We start from the raw sequence: 22,205 nt of genomic DNA, 5'->3' as shown, positions 1-22,205 counted from the left end.
ACATATTGGTAGCATGCATATACATATATATATGTATATATTTATATATATATATATATATATATATATATATAACCTGGTTCCTGTTTAATAATGATTTTTTTAGGTGATTTTAAATGTCTTGCCCGCTCACGTTTTTGGTATGCTGCTATATTTCATGTTGAGAACTTTTTAGGTCTTAATAGACACAAAATGTGATCTATTTCTAGCGCATTAATTGTCCACGTTAGTGGTCGACGTTATTTTTAAAATGTACCTTAATCCCCTGAGATTGCAGATAATATTTCTGAATCTCTTTGATTCTTTAAATGTGCTGGCCCCCTGATAATTAATCGATATTAATTAATATATTAATATATGACTAATTACCAGATCTTATAATTATATATATATATATATATATATATATATATATATATATATATATATATACACACACACACACACACATGTTCAGCCAGATAAATACACACACATTCATACATATACATACAAATACAGGAATGTACATACTCACATTCACCTAACATCTATATGCACACACACATCCAAAACATGTCCATGCACACAGCAGACACTAATACACACACACACACTCACACACAAAACTGGTACATATGCAGCTGATATGCACAGCTGATACACCCACACCCACATGTACACAGACCCTAGCAAACACGCACATACAAACCGAGTTGATGCCATCAGCTCTCACATGCCAACTTATATGCACATGCATCCACACACACATAGCAGATACACATGTATAGCTACATCTAAGTACTCATACAGCTGGTATACATACACATACACCCTTGCTGACCATAGATTTGATGTCACCCAAGTCTCTTCAAAAACCAGCCAGACAGCAAGGTACTACCAGCTTCCCATCCAGCCACATGGTTCAAGAAATTTTCCTTTTTAATGCATTTACTGTTGCTGAAATTTCTATTCTACTTCTAATAACACTATGTGACCCACCTTCATGGGCAGCCCAGGTTCCAGTAATCATCTTGGGTTTCCTGCACCTCTCCATTCGACTGCATGTGCCTGATGAACTAGGTTTCTGTAAGAGCCTTTGAAACTTTAAGTTTCATGGGGCCAATCAAACTATTTTAATTAATAATATATAACTCCCTTCATCCTTATTTTAATAAATACATATACAAGAATATATATATACTAGTGAGACCTGTGGAAACTCCACAGAACAAAAAGGATTAAGAGAAGCTATTTAAGAAAGAAAGGATAATTTTTAAATTCTTATTTTTTGAAATTATTTCACTTCCAGTCACGATAATATATTATATGATTTTAAAATTTCCCCCTGCTAAGCACTTTATATTTCTCTCTTTCTCTCTACCTCTTCAACAAACTTTTTAACTATATAATTCCCCTCTTCATGTCTTTAACATTTCTCTTTCTCTTCACCTTGCCCTCTCTACCCTTCAGCACATCATTAACACTTCTTTCTCCCACTTTTCTCTCACTCTTCACCTCTCCTTTCAACTAACCACATGATGCATTTCATCTTAGTGCATTATTATACTGTGGGTCTGAGGTCTCCCACTCCCCTCAGTCATGGCCAGGTCATCGGCGACTAGACCGGCTCCCCTCTTGGTTCAGCTAGCTGGATCTTGGAGGAGGGTGTGAAGGCACTCATCAGAACTAAAAACAAGATCTGTTCAAACAAGGGCACAGGAGCGTTGTCCTTGTCCCTCACCACACCAAACTAAGACTCCAACGGTGGATCAAGCAGAGGAAGCTAGATCTCCAAACTCAATGATTGATCCTAGCAGAAGAGGGCGATGCCAGATGGACTGGCTAGAAAGATGCAACTCTAATGACACTAGAGCTAGTGGCATTCCATTGCAACCCATATTCTGGACCTCGCATGTCATTCTAGGTAGTGCCACAGCAGAAGGATTTGGGGTCATAGTACGTGAGGACCCCCTTGGCAAGGAGATCTCCACCCTAAACAAAATCTCACCATTGTCTAGTTTCTTTCTGATCCAACTTTTCCCCCCAACTCTTCCTTTTTTGTTTTACAAAAGCCCAACAGCAATGGGGTAAGTATGATGAGAGCAGGTTCTGGTGAAACTAGAAGCCCCTAGTCCAGACCTGTACATTGGCAGCAGATGCAAGATGATTGCCTTCCTAGGACCTGGTGACAACTCAGGGACTCAGTCCTACATCTGCAACTGGGCAGGCCTATTTGGGAACACCGCTGCTCACCGTGAATGGGGAAGGCCCTATTATTACACTTCTCTCTTCTTGCTTTTCTGCTCACATTTCTCCTCCTCCTCCTCCTCTCTCTCTCTTTCTCTTGCACTTTTACTCCACCTTTCATTCACTCCACTTCCACCTCTCTAACTAACTAAAGTATAATAGGTGAATAAGCAAGCAGATTATTATATACACACACAGACACACATACATGTACACTATACATTATGAAATATAATATGTAGTGTATGTGAATCAATACAAACTGATACTAGACATTATCAGCATCAACAGGTCCCAGTGATATCCCACGATCCCCAGTCTTTTTGTAGATATGATATATCTCAGAAATTATTCAGTTTATCTTTTTTTTTTAAGGCTGTAGCAAGTGACTTGAGATTTGGCTGCTTTTTCCAGCAAGATAAGAGATCACGTTGGTTCACATTATGTGCATATACAGGGGTTGGACAAAATAATGGAAACACCTAGCATAATAATTTTGAAATACCTATAAAACTGTCAAAAGCTTATTTTTATGTTTTTTGATTTATTATTAGCGTTGCTTAATATGTTTTGCTAAAATTGCTGTTTCTTTTCAGATATCATCAGAAAAAGGTAATTAAAATGACAGATCTATCGGACTTTCAAAGAGGTCAAATTATTGGTGCTCATATGGCAGGCACTAGTGTAACAAAAACAGCCGAAATGTTTGGTGTATCAAGAAGTACTGTCTTGAAAGTAATGACAGCCTTTGAGAAAGAGAGGAAAAACCTCCTTGTCAAAACAAAACTCCGGAAGAAAACCAAAACTTTCAGATAGGGACCATCAAAATTGCTGCAGAGCTTAATGACCATCTCAAGAACTCAGTATCCACAAAAACTGTTCGCCGGGAGCTGCACAAAGCTGGATTTCACAGGAGGGCTGCAACCAGAAAACCACTACTTTCAAAAACATACATTGCAAAACGTTTAGCGTGGAGTAAAAACCCATAGAGTTGGTCCCTAGAGCAAGAATGTTATTTTCTCAAACGAGTCATCCTTTACCTTATTTCTGACCACCGGCCAAGTATACATGAGGAGACAGCCAAAGGAATCATTTGACCCAGACTGCCTTCTTCCAACTGTTAAACATGGAGGAGGATCTGTGATGATCTGGGGTGCTATATCTTGGAAATCTGCCGGCCCAATGGTTTCCCTTCATGGCAGAATTAATAGTCAAGACTATTTAAGCATTTTATCTGATCAAATTCATCCTATGGTTGCGGAACTGTTTCTGGAGGGAAACGCAATCTTTCAGGATGATAATGCACCAAATCACATAGCTAAAGTTGCTACTGAATGGCACAAGGAACATTCTAGTAAAGTTGAACATTTTATCTGGCCACCACAGTCCCCAGATCTCAATATTATTGAACATTTATGGTGCGTTTTAGAAAAACAAGTAAGGAGGCGATATCCTCCACCATCATCACTACAAGAACTGGGGACTGTTTTAACTGAAGGATGGACAAAAATTCCTTTGGAAATAATTCAAACTTTGTATGAGTCGATACCTCATAGAATTGAAGCTGTAATTACTGCCAAAGCAGTCCTACCCTATATTAAAATAAATTTGTTTGAAATTTTAAGGTGTTTCCATTATTTTGTCCAACTCCTTTATTTTTGCCTCAACAGTCATGGCCCATGTTTTACTGCCTTGTAGCATGGCAGTTCATACACAAGAGTCATACAGTCTACCTTTCACTCTGATTGAGTGACCCTTTGTTACCAGCAGAAGTAGGAGCTTTCTGAACTTTGCACAGGCTATTCTTATTCTAGTAGCAACACTCTCAGAGGATCCACCTCCACTACAGACTTGGTCACTCAGGTAGTGGAAGCTATCAACTACTTCTGGTTTCTCTCCCTGGCATGTGATGGAATCTCTTTGCTGTACATCTTCAGCATTTATTGCCCCTGTGCATCTGCCACACACAAAAACTATCTTCCCATTTAACCTTCCTTTGATATTGCTGCACCTCTTATGTGTCCATAGCTTACACTGAGTACATTTTGTGGAGTTTCTACCTACACCTTTTTCTATAGATCAAGCAGGGCCATCTATCTGAAGGGGTTTGTGATCTGTCTGCCTTCCTACTTACTAGGACTTTGGTTTTTACTAGATTGACTTTAGTAGATTCACATGGTCAGAGATTTAGGGATATCCTCATTGAGAAATTTGATGAGAGGGAGGAGGAGGAGCTATAGACTTGTGACATAGAGGGCAACTGGAAATTCCTGTGTGACAGGTTACTGAGTGCCACAGACCAAATCTGTGGCTGGAGAAAAGTTCCTTCCAGACCTAGGGTAATGTGGTGGTGGAATAATACTGCAGAAGGGCCATTAGAGCAAAGAAACAGGCCTGGTAAACCTAGAAGAGTGAGGGTAGCAGGGAACTGCATCAGATAGCCAGAAGGGAAGCTAAGAGACAGATATATATATAGCCAAGGAAAAAGCAGAAAAGAGGAAGTTTGCCAATGTTCTGTGACATGAGGATCAAAGAACTGAAGTATTTCAGATTGCAAGACAGTGTGTGAGAGAAGATTGTGATGTCACAGGAGAGAAATGTGTCTGCATGGATGATGGTGCACTAGCTTTTAATGATTCTGCAAAGAAAGAGGCTTGGAGATGCCATTATGAAAGACTGCTGAATGTGGAGAATGAATAGGAGGAGGAGAGCCTGCTAAATGTTGACCCAATTGAGGGACCAACTACCTGAATCGACAGTACCCTGGTAGATAAAGCAATTAAGGATATGAAGACAGGGAAAGCCCCCGGCCCATCAGGAGTCACCACTGAGATGCTTAAAATATCTGGTGGTGTGGGTTATGGTCCAATCACCTGTATTGTAAATCAGGTAGTTCATGAAGGAGTCATACCCAATGACTAGTGTAGCAGCACCATAGTCAACTGCTACAAAAGTAAAGGTGATGCTTTAAATAGAAATAACAACAAGAGTATCAGATTGCTGGATCATGTGAGGAAGGTCATGGAGAGGGTCATAGCCCAACTAATTAGGGAGAGAGTTAGCCTGCATGGGATGCAGTTTGGTTTTGTGCCAGGTACAAGCACTATTGATACTATATTTCTGGTAAGGCAACTGCAGGAGAAATACCTAGCCAAAGATAAACCTCTGTATTCGGCTTTTGTTGACTTGGAGAAAGCCTTTGACAGGGTCTCCAGATCCCTTATCTGGTGGTCAATGTGGAAACTAGGGATAGATGAGTGGTTGGTAAGTGCTGCACAAGCCCTGTACAGGGATGCTGTCAGTAAGGTGAGGGTTGACAACAAGTATAGTGAAAAATTCCAGGTAGAAGTAGGGGTTCACCAAGGATCAGTCCTCAGACTCCTCTTATTCATCATGGTCCTCCAGGCAATAACAGAGGAATTCAAGACAGGATGCTCCTGGAGCTCCTCTATGCTCCTCCTTGCTCTAATAGCTGAGTCACTACCAGAACTAGAGATGATATTTCAAGTGTGGAAGCAAGGTCTAGAATGAAATAGTGCTGATAAATTAACCCATTGGCAAGCATACTAGTCCTATTTCTGATGCAAGCATGCTAGCTATACCATTTTTATAGTGTAATAAGCTGATTCTGCTGAGAAGGAGTGGGGAAGAGGAGGAAGATAGCTTTCCATATAGGATTCCAGTATAGAAGACTTCCAGTATAGTGGTGGGAGTGGGATAAGAGGACACACCACGAACAACCAAGCCGCATGGCTACATTATGATAGAGAGATAGTAATGAGGATGCAAAATTTATCTGTTCAACAGACCAAAATAAAACTTCTATGAAACAAACAAAATGACACGAGATAAAAAGCTATACATGTTTTCAAAGGCAAAGACAACATGCTTTTACTAGAATTAATTAACTTAAATAATATTTAATACTTAACTTTAGATATGGTAGAAACGCAAGTTGAAATTCAATAAAAAAAAATCTAATTTCGCTTATCTGAACATTTCTTCATTCACAACAGAGCAATAATGGTTAAGTAATCCTGTGTGAGTTAGCAAAGCAAACAAGATGATATGAGAGGAATAACAAAAAATAAAAGCTGTCTAAATGGAAGTATAAAGTCATGCTGACTTTGAATAATCGAGATACAGGGCTACACCATAACATATAAGTACAGTTAGGCTCGATATATATTTACATGGAACACAAAAAGTATAGAAGAAAATATGTAATTTCTTAACTCAACAGCTGTTTCAGGGAGCCCAGGGAAACACAATAACCATAATAATTATAATTTGCAGATGAAGTGTGCAAAAAGTAATGGCTATGTAACCAGTAGTCACATGAAGAAATTACAATAAGTCTGACTCCCCTCATAAAGAGAAAGTTGGCAAATGCATTTCATATAGTAGTGGTAGCAAATATAAATGGTTGAAGGGAGAGGAAGCAGAATGAAATCTTGGACACACACACACATATTCTGTGAAGGCATGAGGTTAGCATTTAGTGAGTTGGACTCACAATCATAAGGTCATGGATTCAATTCTTGGACCTGTTAGGGTGTTGTGTCTCGAGTAAAACACTTCATTCCACATTGCATTAATCTACTTGGCTGAAAATGAATACCAGCCAAGTACAGGTGCAACTGTTTTTCCCTCTAACTTCTATCCTCAATGTTCTGCAGGGTTAAAAGGATGACGGGATATTCATATCTGCTCATGACTACATAGGATCCTCAAAACAATTAGCAAATGCAGAGTATATGCCATCAGGTCATACTCACTGGTGGGTGAAGACACAGGTACGACTGTCTGGTTATTGACACGGGCATAACTCTATAGGTAAAGAGTTCACTTTCTATCCATGTGATTTTGAATTCAGTCTCACTGTATAGCACAATGGACAGGTGTCTGTTACTGAACATTTGAATAATGCCTTGTGAGTGAATCTTGTTACAATATGTGTCTCTGTGCATGTGCATGTGTGTGTGTGTGTGTGTGTGTGTGTGTGTGTGTGTCTCAGAAAAAGCATCAAAGAGAAAATAATTCAATGGGGCCAATGACATAAATTTAGATAAAGTCAAAGGTGAGATGATGTGTTAAATGCCATACATGATATATTCTGAATTTATTAAAATTTCTTTCACCAACAGAGAAGGAAAATATAAAACAGACAGTAATAGTTAGCAAATGAGAAGACATATCTGCAAGTCAAAAAAAAAATGGATCAAAGGTCCTTCCTGAGCCATAGGTTCATAAGGCCAGTTTCTCAGATATATATTCCCCTACTGTGGACAGAATGCCAGTCTGTTGCAGGATTACTCATTTTTGTCAGCTTAGTGGACTAAAGCAACATGAAATGAAATATTTTGCTCAAGAACACAATGCATTAAGAATAATTTCTCCATTAATACATTTAGAAGAAATAAGAAGAATCTGGATTCTGTTTCAGAGGCAAGGAACAACAATAGATATGTTTCAGCCCTGCTTTGGTTTCATATGCACGACATTACCTTTCTTGCCTTTGAACAAGTATATACAATTAAGTATGTACAAAAGTATCCTGGCCAAACAAAATGTTTAATCAATAAGCTTAACATGTAAAAATAATATTTACTTCAATGAAGGTGGCATGCTGGCAGAATTGTTGGCACACCAGGCAAAAAGCTTAGTGCCATTTCATCCATCTTTACATTCTGATTTCAAATTCTGCCAAGGTTGACTTAACCTTTCATCCTTTTGGGGTTGATAAAATAAGTAACAGTTGAGGACTGGGGTCAATGTAATCACCTTAACTTGCTGGCCTTGTTCTAAAATTTGAAACAATGTTTATCCTAACATGCAGAAATGATCAATTATCAATGCTAATATATGAAATATTTGGCTGACTATAGTTTCTTACAGTTGTGCCATGTACAGAATTAGGTGACACAACAACCGGTGAAGTGATATAAACATTGAAGTGACTGTGGTGTGTGCGTATGAGTAGATGTAATCGCCTTACCTCGGTTTTCCTTTCGTCGACTGCGAGTCTGTCTTGCGGTATCCAATCCTTGAAGCATGCCCCAACCCAAAGAACACCAGGAATAGCAGCTGCTTCTCCCAAACCTAGACTGTCACTAGACATGTCTTGTCCTCCCCAGACACTGACGTCATACCACACGCCACCCTGATCTTAAAGATCACGTTCACCCCTACTCCAATTCGAAGTCTGCCATCCAACCGGGCGGGCACCTTACACGTCGAGATCTCTGTGCGGCACAGACTCTTCCACTTGTCCGAATCGGGGAGACATGTTGTACCAGTAGACTGCTTCCAGGGGCGAAATGTGCCCCCTTTCAGCCATGGCCTTGATCGTCCGATGGTGCCTCTCAACGATTCCGTTGCCACTCGGCCTATACGCCGCTCTAAATAATCGTCGCACCTTCCACCGGTCAAGCATCTCTCCCAACGCTTCCGAACGAAACGCTGCCCCGTTGTCCATTAGCAGTTCTTCCACAGGACCCCTCTCCAAGAATATCCCATTCAGAATGCGGGCAATCTCATCGGCAATGCCTGTCCTCAGCTCCCTCCAAATGGCCAGCCGGCCCGGCCCGCAGTCGACCATGCTGAGATACATTTCCTGACGGTAGTGCGTCACATCCACAGCCAGTCTCCTCCAGTTGCGCTCTACTGAGAGGTTCCCCTGCTCATGCCCACCCGGGGCGGGGTCAATGGACTGCCATCTGTCACATTTCGCGACCACTTTCTTGACGTTTCTCCTAGTGACGTCAGCATCAATCATTTTCGCCAGATACAGGGTCCTATCCACCCCCAAGTGGTGCATAGCATGTAGCTCCTTCAGTTCGGAGTCACCCAGGCGACACGCTGCCGCTATCCCTTTGTTTGCTTCCTCCGGTTCCTCCAGCCACGCCCTTTTCACCCTGGTCAGTGAGTCCGCCCTGTTTCTTTCTGAAGGCACGAAAACCACGTTCAGCTTCAGTCCGAACTCGGTGATCAGCTCTCCCAGAACTCCTAGGCGGCGTTTCACCAACATCTCCGCGGCACCTTTCGTCCGGACTCTCTTCTCACTGGTAATAACTGTTCCTACCCAGCCGACCACGGTGGCCGAATCTGTCCGGATCTCGATCGAGCACAGCCCCCATCTCAGGGCCAAGTTCACCCCTTTCAGCACCGCATCTAGTTCGAAGACATTGATGTGGTTGAAGTCGTCCGCTTTCCGTAGCCAGGCCGCATCCTCCACCTCAGCACCTTCGATCTCCAACACAACCCCTATCGCTATATTGCTAGCATCACACCAAACCGTCCCGGACTCTGTCTTGAGCACATACCAGTTTCCTCTGACCGGGTCTTCCGCTCTCGTTCTCTCCAGGATTTCCCACATCATCGCCACCGTCGCCTCTCCCACCTTGTCACTCCAACTCTCCCCCTCTGCTAGTCTCTTGGTGTAACTGCATGCAATGCACAACCAACCAGCGATCGGATAGTGTCCAATCAACTTCCCACAAACCGAGAACAACTCTCTCCTGCTGACACTGGAACTCAGCTCTGGGATCTCGTTTCCTCTCCGGAACACCAGCTCGCCCGATCTGTCCTTTTGTAGCTTCAGCCTCAGCGCAGCTTCCCCCACCATCGACTCAGGCAGTTTCGCAATCAGCCCGAACCTCTCCAGGTGTCTCACTACCTCAGTGGCTGGCACTACAGTCTCGTCAACCAAAATGTCGTCGATGTAGGAACTGGTGGCCTTCCTTATCCTCTCCTCTTTCCCTAGGATGGACTTGAGCACCATCGCCATAATTTTCGGAGCGGAATTCAGCCCGAAACCCAGCCTGGTTAAACAGTACGTCTGGCCCTTGTACCGCACCAGCTGGTATCGCCACAGCTTATCACTCACACGGAGCTGCAAATATGCCGACTTCAAGTCGACGATTGTCGCTGCCCCGGTCGACTGTCTCCACACACGTAACGTCTCACCGCAAACGTCCGTTGCCTCGCCTCCCGTGTGGCACGATATATGGTCGTTCAGCTCCCTAAAGTCCAGCACCGGTCTGACTTTTCCTTTCGTTGGCTGCACCACCGCCATCAGAGACAGCACTCCACTCACCACCTCCTCTTTCCACGGGACAAGGACTCCTTCCTTGATCCATCTCTCTACCTCCTCGTCAAACTCGACACCGGCGTGACCTTTCAACGTATGCTGGTAGCAGCTTACCCTGTTCTTCAATAGTGGGGGCTCGTCCTTCCATCGCCACTCTATCGTCCACCTCCGACCATCAAACGCCGCCTGAAAATCTTTGTCTTCAATGGTGTAAGCGGCGATGTCCCCGATGGGGCTCTGCTCTCCCTGGTGATCCCGACTCACGGCGCACGATGCCCCCGCGCTTCCGAACGTGACATCATCTCCCGCAATCCTAACACCACCAAGACGGTTGATGGTGTCCATCCCCAACACGACATCAATCCCATCTATCACATAGTCGATCACGATCACCCATAGCCTCAGCGCCGCGCTCGGTAACGCTATCTCCAGACTGGAGCTGCCCCTGCAATGGATCTCTCTACCGTCGACCGCCCGGACACTACTCGTCCCATCCCATTTCTTCGCCACCCTTGGCGTCACGAAGGTAGTCGTGCAACCCGTGTCCACGAGGGCCTTGAACTTCTTCCCCTCGGCCTCGACTTCGATCACGGGCAGCGCCTCCACAAGCGCCTCTACTTGGTTGCGGGGAAAGTTTGAGAGGCAAAAACTTCCCCACGGTCGTTTCCCTGGTCGCAATCACGGGCGATGTGCCCAGTCTTCCTGCATCGATAGCAGACGGGCCCCGATTCAGCGCATTCCCTCGCCATGTGCGGCCCCTGACATTTGAAACACCGGCCCGAGAACGGCCGCTGTCGTTGCTCGGTAGGCTTCCTCACGCCTTTCTCAGGCTGTCGTCTGTCGGAATGCGCCTCCGTCGTCGCCATCGCTATCGGCTTCTGTCCGACGTGCTGTGTCAACACGCAAGCTTGTGCTACTAGCTCGCTGAGCGCCATCTTTCTCCCGCCAGGCTGCAATCGGATCCCTACATCGTCGGGGAATCCATTTACAAACGCCAGCCACGCCACTCTGTCCAGGCCTTCTCCCGTAAACCCAGCCAGCGTGGCCAGTCTTCGCACTTCCGCCACGTACTCATCCACCTGTTCTCCTCCCCATCTAATTGTTCCTAGTTTTACGAAGGCAGCGTAATCGCTCTCCGTATACGCTTCTCTCAACCTCCGTTCGACGTTCTCCGCACTTAATCTCTCTTCCTCGTCCATTTCTAAGTACAGGGTCAGGGCGCTCCCTTCCAAGTATAGAGCCATGAGACTCGCCACATCACTTAGTCCTTGCAGCTTGGCAACGAGCCTAATTTTTCGCATCCAAGCCATGACATCTCATTCGCCATTAAAAGGCCTGATCACATCGCTGGCGATCCTAATCTTGGCTGCCATCGCGGCGAATTTCTACACGTGGGGCCGAAATAGCTTGTGGTGTGTGCGTACGAGTAGATGTAATCGCCTTACCTCGGTTTTCCTTTCGTCGACTGCGAGTCTGTCTTGCGGTATCCAATCCTTGAAGCTTGCCCCGACCCAAAGAACACCAGGAATAGCAGCTGCTTCTCCCAAACCTAGACCGTCACTAGACACGTCTTGTCCTGTCCGCGACCCCGTTCGAAAGAGGGCACGAATCCCGATCGAGGCTCCCTCTGCCCTTTTTCCTCTTCCGGTCAGCCTCCCCAGACACTGACGTCATACCACAGTGACCAGCAGATATTTATTATTTATCAATATTTATGTTCAAGGCAGTGACAGATATGTCTGCACAGTCTGGTTTATACTCTTAATCTCTGATTGCTTATGACAACCTGGGCCCCAGCTACAATTAGTTTATCACAATATACTCTCCAGGTACTCTACTACCTTCAACCTATAACATGAAGACAGTCTCATCCCACCAACGTCTTTTTACCTGCATAAAGACAACTTTTATTAGAAGGGACCTTAATAAAGTCTTACATTAAGAGGAGATGTAAGAATGAAGTTAAAAACAGAAGGCAGAAATAGAAGACATGCAAGCTGCATTGATGGAAAAATCATCCAAGAAAATAGTGTTCCTGAATAAAAGTGATATTAAAGAGAGGGGTCTCTTTAGTACAGCCACAGACGACCTCTGTAGAGCAAGTAGTATGAATGAATACACCTACTCTATGCTGTAAATTGGTTGGTTAGAGGAAGGGCATCCAACCATAAAAACTATCTCCCACCCAAAAAATGAGATATGCACCACAACAAATGATTGTGTCTCTGTTATTGTGTATCAGATGAGAAAAAACTGCGACAAGCAGCAAGACACAGTACTGGAAAAGACTCGTGCTACTCACGGTAAAACAGATATGGTGATGATTACATGTTTGAGTGTATCAACATAGGCATGGCTGTATGGTTTGAAAAACTTGCTTCCTAACAACATGGTTTCAGGCTGGTCCCACAGCATGGCATCTTGGGCAAATGACTTCTACTAATAACCTCGGGCTAATCAATGCTTTGTGAATGAATCTGGTAAGCAGAAACTGCAAGAAGCCTGTCATGTGTGGTGTAGATGCATTTGTGTTTTCCTTCATCTTCATGTGTGTTCACTACTTGTAAACAGTGGCCTCTCTGTTCATGTGGATGATGTCATTTGCTTGCAGTCCACAACCAAAAATGTTTGAGCCTCTTGATATGTTTTCATATGATACAATAATGGCTCTTGCAGAGATCAGACTTAACACACCTTAATTGCACGGGACAATGAGACCAGCACAGACATTTTATAAAGCTTAAGCTATATAATTTTATTTAACTGTTTGATACCGAAAACAATTTAAGAGAATCACATTAATCAAACTTGGCCTGAGTTCTTTCTTGGGTTACAGCTTGAGAGTAGTCTGTTTCTCTCCCTACTCTCCACCCCTACCCCACACACACCGATTATTATATTTCTAAAATATGTACCAGGTGCATAGGTTAGGTCTAGGAGTAAGTGACCTAGTGATCCAGGTTCAACTGGCCTGATTCATTTATACCACCACCCAAAAAAATGTGAAAAAGTTATTGCAAGTAAGAGGTATCAAAAGTTTCAACCAGAGAGAACTTTAAAGGACGTAAAATCCTCATTGCAAATAACTTTCTATTAACTACGATGTGCTTTAGAAAAGGCATAAACAGCACAGCTTCCTATTTGATCCCAGAAATGACACATGGATGCCTGTGTAAGAAACAATTAATATACAAAGGAAAGATGTTTTGAAGTAAACCAGGGGTGGAGAAGCGATACTGCATGCCTACCAACTCAACACATTGACAATGGAAACAAAGTAAAAATAGAGAAAAATGATAATGATGATAAACACAATGATGATGATGATGGCAGTGAATGACCAAAAATGATAATGAGAATGATTATGATGATGATGAATCTTGCTACCCCATCTAACTTCAACACAATCACTCCATTACTTAATGGAACATTTTAACAAGTTCTGGCAAGTTCTACAGGCAGAAATGACCATCACCTAACACTTTACATACACACACACATGCACACACATGCACACACACACACACACACACACACACACACACACATGCACACACACACACACACATGCACACACACACACACGCACACACACACACACACACACACACACTCTCTCCCTCTCTCTCTATCTATCTATCTCTACTAAAGTGGGAGGTAGGGTGAGGAGAGCTGTATTAAGTCTTGAGCATGTGTATGTGGTGAGGTATGGTGATATATAGTCTGGCCTGGTATGTGGGTATTTTGTGTAGTACTGTTTAAATGATTGTCTAATGTGGTGTGGTATATGTATTGAATGTGTTTGTGTCACAGTATACAAAGTACAACAGAATGCATTCAAGAAGTAAAGTGGAGGGGAACTTCTGCCAGATTCCTCACAGGCAAACAACATAGGTATAAAATTTGGGTAGGCAATAGTGATAGGGTTGATGACATAGGCATATTTCTTGCTGAGAAATGATAATGCAATTGGGGTAATGAGAGTGTGATAGGATACTTTTGCTTAAATTAGCTTTGCAAAGTAGTACAACAACTATTATACCTGCCTACGTTCTTCAACCAGGGCTGCCAGATGAACAGAAATATCGATTTTATGATACCCTTTAACAGACTACCTCATTGACAAATGACAGTGACCTCTTTGTGACTGGGGACTTCAATGGGTATATTGGGCAACATCCAGATGGCTTCCTTGAGAGAACTAGGATACTGGAGTTCTGTGATGCCTGTGACCTTATGATCTGCAACACAAACTTCAGTAAACCAGCCAGTCACCTGTTCATTTATCAATCTGATGGGAACAACATACATCTCAGCCATTTCACCAGACCTACCCTTCAATGTGAAGAAGGGGTGGAAAGAGGGAGGACAACATTCTGCAATTGAAAAGCACGGATATTTGCCAACAGACATATTATATAAGTTTCATATGGGTTTTGTCCTGCATTCAATTTACCATTGTTCATTTGCTTCACACCTGCAACATCTACCAAAAGAAGAGGGTACAGCATAAACCATTGCTTATACAGAGATGAAATAGTGCTGATAATTAACCCATTGGCAAGCATGCTAGCTATACCATTTTTATACAGTAATAAGCTGATGTTGCCAAGAGGGAGTGGGGAAGAAGAGGAAGATAGCTTTCCATACAGGACTCTGGTATAGAAGAAAGACTTCCAGTATAGGTGGTGGGAGCAGGATGAGAGGACACACCATGAACAACCAAACTGCATGGCTAACTAAGGTAGAGAGATAGTAATGGGGATGCAAAATATATCTGTTTATGGTATGTCTTTTATTTGTAACATAAAGTCTAATTAGACTGAAATTTATTATCTTATCTCTTTTTCTTTCTTAGTATTTTTTCGTTTTAATTTATCATCATCTTTTTATTCTGAGTTCAATAACTAACAAGGTAAGCTTTACCTTTTGTTCCTTCAGGATTAAAGAACCAGTCAAGCACTGAGGTCGATATAGTTGGTTTTCCCCCTTCCCACAAAATTACTGGCCTTGTGCCAAAATTAGAAACAATTTTCATTATTATTATTATTATTATTATTATTATTATTATGGTAGATTGACAGATTAGAACATCAGACACAATACCTCATGGTGTTTAGTTATAGTAATTTATATTCAGAATTCGCATCCCACCAAGGGCAACTTTATTTTTCATCCATCCAGGCTTGATAAAATAAAGTACTAGTCAAGAACTGGGATCAACAGTATAGACTATATACCTCTACAGAAAATTGCTAGCTTTGTACCTAAAATAGAAAAAATTATTATGATTACTGAAGATGACACAGTACACAATATTGTGATGTTGTAGATTGGAGATATTGCATGTACCAGGGGTTTGTACTATCTGTCAAGTCACAACAAGGACTTCAGACAGTACTTTATGCAGTATGCATGCAGTTCCAAGTAAAGCCAATTTTTGCAATACGTCAAGATTGTGGGGTATTTCTAAAGTTTCCAGATGTTTCTTCAGGTTAGGTGGTAGTGAACCCAATGCTCCAACAACAACAGGAACAATCTTCATGTTTGACTCCTGCAGCTACCAGATCTTGGCAATCTCAATTTTCAGGTCTCCGTATTTGTCAACCTTTTCTCTTTCTTTCATGACAATATGTTGATTTCCTGGCAATGCCACATCGATTATTGGGCATTCTTGCATGTCCATCCTAAAGGTTACTACTATATCTGGCCTTCGGTGTTCTAACACTTTGTTTGTCTAAAAGTCAAAGTGCTAGAGGATCTTTGCCTTCCCATTTTCATCCATTACCTTTTCTAGTGTATGTTGGTACCAAGCATCTGTTACCTTGTATCCATATTTCTAGCATAGTAACAAGTGAAGGTTTTGGGCTACTTTATTGTGTCTGCACTTGTACTCTTTCTGCACAAGACTTCCACAGGTACTAACAATATCAGTCAAGCTTTTGACCTTCTTCCCACACATTCTGCAGCAGTTCGTTGTGCTTGTGTGGTATATGTCCCTTTTCACTGAGTTGGTGTTCAATGCCTGGTCCTGGGCAGCAATGATTAGGCTTTCACTTTTCTTTTTAAGGTCACCCTTACTAAGCCATCTCCATGATGCTTCCTGATCCCTTTTTTTTATTATTACTATTATTATTATTATTATTATTATTATTATTATTTTAAAAGGATTGATGTAACTCTTCAAGAAGGTAAATACATCAAACAGCTACAATTTTGAAAAAGACTTGAAATGCATATTCTCAGAAAATATTCTGAATCCACTACACATATGGTCCTAAAAATGCATGAGGACAAATATGTGACTGCAATAGATATTTTATTGGTTTGAACAATATTTCGACGGCTTGCCTGTCTTTGTTGTGTTCAAAATGAAAAGTGATACACAGACATTCAAAATTATAGAAATTTAAATTCAAAAGTTTGAATGAAGAGATCCTGCATTCCCACTTTGACAGTCTTCAGTTTTCAATTTTACAACTGGCAAAAGAAAAAGAATATTTAATCAAACAGTTTTGTGTAAATATGATGAAATTCCCCTGCCATTTTGTTCATTCCTCCAGGGCATCATGTTAATAGCTCAAAAACATATTTGTTCTCATATATTGTGAAGACTAAAAGTAAAGTAGATTCAGAATATTTTCCTAGAATATGCACTTTCAAGTTTTTTTCAAAATTGCAGCTATTTGATGTAAAATGTTCAACAAATTCTGTCGAACTACTGCTATTGTGCCTGATGTCATACCTGTGCCCATTGAATCTTTTGTTTAATTGTTCTGTTGTACAACCAACATAAATCAAGTTATATTTGGTGCATTCTACAGCGTACACCAAATAGGAATCTCTACACGTCACATCTTGTATAACATTTTTGTTATGATTCCTGATGGAATTGACTTGACTCGTGTTGTTGCACAATGAACAGAGCTTACTTCTCTTGCAGCTGTTTTTCAAGGCACAGCATTCAGAAACTCCAATGTATGTCTTCTTGGAGCCAGAAGTAGAGGTTAATAGTTCTTTTATACTTTTATTCCGTCTAAAGGCTACAGTAGATGGCTGAAGGACTATTTGTTTGAAACAAGGATATTTTTCTGCAACATGCTGGTAACTTTCATGTAACACTTTTGAAATGCCAGTGAAATTTAGGTGCCAGTTAACCATTAAAAGAATTCTATCACATATTTTACTTTGTTTGCTAAGATTATGCATGAAAGTTTGATTTTCCTTACTAATCTTAGCTATGTCAGTTGCAATTTCCTTTAATTGTGATTCACTGTAACCGTGCTTGACATAATGGTGTACAAAAGTATTTGCATGTTTCCAGTAATCGTCTATGTCAGTACAAATCCATTTTATCCTGAAAAATTGGGATTTTGGATTTGACTGAATATGATATGGATGAGCGGCAGTGGAGGTAAATGTGGGATGACGTGGGCTTGCAAAATAACTCTGTCACTATTCTACCTCCAGAAAACTTGACTTTTGTGTCCAAAAATTCAACACTAGTTTTTGAAAAACTAGACGTAAATTTTATACTGGACTTAAAGCCATAGTTTTTAACATAACAGTCACAGAAATACAAGAAGTCAATTAAACTATCCTGTGATCTTTCCCAGACAAAAATAGACCTCTGTTTCAAAGTCCTTGTATTTACTTAACTTTTCAAATTTTTTTTTTTTTGAAAGTCCTAACAGATGGTGATATTTATATTTTCTACTATTTTGGCAGGCTTATATTCCTGCCGGTTCTTCTCATATGGGAGTCAAAACTTACAGTACATGATCCAGTGCAAATACTGCTCGAATCTATCATGACAATTAATATATTTATTTGAGGCTAACATAAAGCACCCAGAGTGGTCAATTGTTTCTCAGATTGCACCATGAAAAAGGTAAGCAAGATCAGCACCATTTTTAAGAATGCTTTCTTGGTAGTTTCTGGGAGGCAGACACTAATCCTGAGCTGTTATAATGAAGACCTCTATTTCTGATTTAAGTTCAGATGCAGTCAACCATTGATGGGTCACATTGGTATCTACATCAGGATTACTGATTCTTGTAAGGTATTTCCATGCGATTCTTTACTTTTCCATGTATTTTACAGCTCCTGAGATTCCATTTGGTTTGGTTTATGTTTTTATCTGTTTTGCTATCACAAGAGATTCTTCTGTTTTATCTAGTTGCACCTCAGTTTCATTAATCATTCATTCCTTTCCATACTTTTTTTTTGCTTCTGACATCACCATCATCATCATTGCTATCATTCTCATCATGCTGTCGGCAGTTTCATGTGAGTTTCAGCTTCACAACTAAATACACACATTGCTCCTGAAGCATGTGCAGTATTATCTTTTGGAGGTGTTGAAATATTTTTGTGTTATAGTTGTTTTTTTTTTTTTGTTCTTTCGTTTCAGTTGTTACTTAAAATTCCTCTGTCATTGTATAGAATAAGTGGGTTGTGATTGTGTACTGTGACTTGCATTATGTGGAGATGGTGTAGAGTATATGCTGTGTACATTGTTATATTATTGAGTGGTAATCATATCAGTATTGGGTTATTTTATTGGATAGTGACTGTATAGAGTATGAGCTGCATAGATGGCATTATATTATAATGCACCATATCAATGAAAAATTTATAATTGATAAATATTCAGTTTTATAGTTTTGAACTCATGGTAAGAGATTAATTGAATAAAATAAACAAGGTTCTCAAGCTAAATTTGACAATCTGCATAAAAGGAAAAAAAATACAATATTCCAGCCAAAAATAAAAGTATTTTAAAAAATAAAAAAAAAACAACAAAATTATGGTTGGGAAGTAACAGTTTACTCAAAGTATGCTCTCAGCTTTCCCAACAGCCTCGATATGGCTCCAGAACCTGGCACATGCGTTCCTCATTATGTCCCTGGAAAGATCTTCTATCACCTCCTTGATCTTGCCACCAGTTCAGCCATGGTGTTGCAGGCAGAGCATTGGTGACTTCCTCAACTACATCCATAGGATAACAACTGAGAGAATTACAAGGCCAGAAATTAGGACTGGTAAAGTCATAGAAATTCTCTGACAACCACTTCTGACTCTTTCCAGAGGTGTGGCACAAAACTGAATCTTGACATCATACATATGTACTTACAGCAGCAACCCTCTCCAGCCAGGGTTTGACCATAGTTTCCAGCAGCTTTACATAACCTCTGAACTGAGCCTAAAGTTCTGTTCACAGATGTTGGGTGGCATGATGTCATCCTCACTGGAGACACAACCAAAGACCATCACATTTTGGGGGAACTTGGTTTTCATGATCTCCATGTCACATCTTACAGCTTTTACAATGTTCACAGAGCATTGAAAAGCAGGCATGATATCAGCATTTTGATACCTGGTGTGAATCATCATGATACAGGCAACTCTTTTCCAATAATCAGATGGCTTGCAATCTGCCATATCAGCTAACTTTTCCTCAGCTATAATTTTAATCATTATGCTAACACTGATGACTGTTCAAAACATGAAGCTGTAAAAAGGAGACATAAAAAATCATCAACTTTAGCTCAAACACCCTGTATGGTCCTCTTTATCAATTATATTATTTTGCATTAGCTACATTATTTATGGTTTCTAGAGTCAAAGAGGACAAAGATCTTGGTTTTCTTACTTTTCCTTTTTCTTGTTTTTTTCTTTTCTCACAGACCAGTGTCCTGGTTTTAAATATACTTAACATTATGAACTGGGTCTGAAAGATTGCTTGGAGATACATGGCATGTTATATAAATCTGGCAATTTAATGTTTCTTAAAGCATGAAACTATTAGTAGCACTTTTGTAATTGTGCATATTATCTTTCAATGGAGTACATTTATTCGTTGATCCTACCTATAATGGAACTGTAAACTATATATATATATATATATGCTGTCTAAGAATCCATAAGTCAGACAAAAATGTACTCATATATTCATCAGTAGAGTGGGTATATTAATCGAAAGTGTACAGTATTATATATCCATTACGAATGATCTTACTGATTGGTTTCACACCGAGGGTTCAACAGAGTGTTAGGTAACAGTCTGATTATGTAACCAACGGTCACATATTCAACTGTGCTTGTTAGTGTGTTTATTTTTCTTTTATGCATTTAGTTAGATTCTTTGGGGCATTATGTATGCATGGAGTGTGTGTAGTGGTACAATATGTGTGGGAACTTATATTGGCGGGGGAGAGGGGGAAAGGGTCTCTTGGGAGGATGTCCACCATGTTAGGGTGTGTGTGTTTGTAAGTGTATTTGTGTATGTTCTGGTCACTCTGCCTTGAAATGCAGCAAAGAGCTTGACCAGAACATACACAAATGCACTCACAAACACACATGCCCTAACACAGCAGACATCCACCCAATAGACCCTTTTCCACCTCAATATAGGCCCCCACACACACATATTGTACCCCTACACACACTCCATGCATACATAAATGCCCTAAAGAATTTAACCAAAGGTTTTAACCAAAACATAAAAGTAAAAAAACAAGAACACAGATGTGTATGCAGTTTTTGGGTACCTCCACCCCATGAAAATGCTGCACATATAACATTGCTACACACATGCCATTTCTACAAGAACACAAACCCTAAAACATACACATATTTCCCATACACTCTTTTCCAGAAAACTCTTGTTGCCTTGCATCACCCCCAGAGATGTTCCTTGTAATAAATACACACACACACACACACACACAGATATACTTACCTTATCATCTTCATAAAGAATATTAGCTGGGATTGATTTATCAATAATCTTAGAGAATATTGTTGGTCCTTGATTTTTATATGTTTTAACAGCATGTTGTGCTTTGCTTACTTCATCTGTTGGAGTAGCTGTAGAACATGCCTGAAGAGCAAGAAGCAAAACAAACACATGCCATTATTGGATTACTGAAGATTTCAACAGCAGCTATTCTATTATTTTATTTGATATTGCGAATTATACATTAATCACCAACAGACTGGAAAATTTGTGGTGAAGCTAAACACTGGTGTCATAATGGATAACACTACTCTGTGTGTGTGTGTGTGTGTGTGTGTGTGTGTGTGTGTGTGTGTGTGTGTGTGTGTGAGAGAGAGAGAGAGAGAGACAGAGAGAGAGAGAGAGAGAGAGAGAGAGAGAGAGAGAGAGAGAACCAGTCAGACAGCAAAATAAAGAGTGGAGAAATTAGAACTTACCTGAGCAGTGACGGAAATAATGGCAGAGGTAACAGAATATTTGAAAATGAAACTTCTAGCAATCACACTGCTAGGGCAGAGCCTGGTCCACAACATCCTAATGGTTTATCTGAAAAATAATGAATATATAATCAATGCATGAGTAATAAGGGAATTACCATCATGGGGGAGAAATGGTTGGATAGGGAAGATAGAGATAGAAGAGATGTTTTTAGTGATTTGTCTGACAGTCTCTGAGGAAAATCATACAGATCATTCCTTTTGAAGGTTATAATTCATACCTAAGGTTTTGAATTAGGATCCATGCTCCCCTCACACGAAAATCAACCATGTAGAAGAAATTCCATTTCCTTTAGAACTCCACCTCATCCTCATTTCAACATCTGTTTTCTATCCTTACATGGACACATACATAGTGAAATCCAACTTTCTTAAATATTCCCTTGATAATTCTTCTAATGCCTGTCTCAGGTTTCCTTTGCTAAGAGGGTATCTTCCACACTCAGTACATGACACCTTTTCTTTCCCAGATTTGCATTCATTCCAATCAATTTACTTCACAGATCAATTACAGTGTGCATAATCTTGTGTCTGATTGTTAGTGTTTGATAGGATGCACTACAATATCTATTCCTGTTTCTTTGCATTTTCAATTTCAAAATTCTGC

General features: G+C 40.7%; 1 protein-coding gene across 2 annotated transcripts in view; it reads right to left on the bottom strand.

Moving 5' to 3' along the window:
• The window catches only part of LOC106875721 (uncharacterized), an 81,294-nt gene extending 59,643 nt beyond the window's left edge, over positions 1 to 21,651 (bottom strand). For both annotated transcript variants that reach the window (XM_089338903.1, XM_052975525.2), the window contains exons 1-2: positions 21,539 to 21,651; positions 21,066 to 21,206 (exon numbers count right to left, since the gene is read on the bottom strand). Coding sequence is in view for 1 of the 2 variants with exons in the window: in XM_052975525.2 (XP_052831485.1) it covers positions 21,066 to 21,206; positions 21,539 to 21,634 (237 nt within the window). In the remaining variant the exon portion in view is untranslated. The remainder of the gene's footprint in view (positions 1 to 21,065; positions 21,207 to 21,538) is intronic.
• Between the last annotated feature and the right edge of the window lie 554 nt (positions 21,652 to 22,205).

This window comes from Octopus bimaculoides, chromosome 21 (genome assembly GCF_046866305.1).
Source record: "Octopus bimaculoides isolate indiv1 chromosome 21, ASM4686630v1, whole genome shotgun sequence".
NCBI classification, from domain to species: Eukaryota; Metazoa; Mollusca; class Cephalopoda; order Octopoda; family Octopodidae; genus Octopus; species Octopus bimaculoides.
The sequence above is the reverse complement of the archived record's forward strand: the minus strand, read 5'-3'. Positions and strand labels throughout refer to the sequence as shown.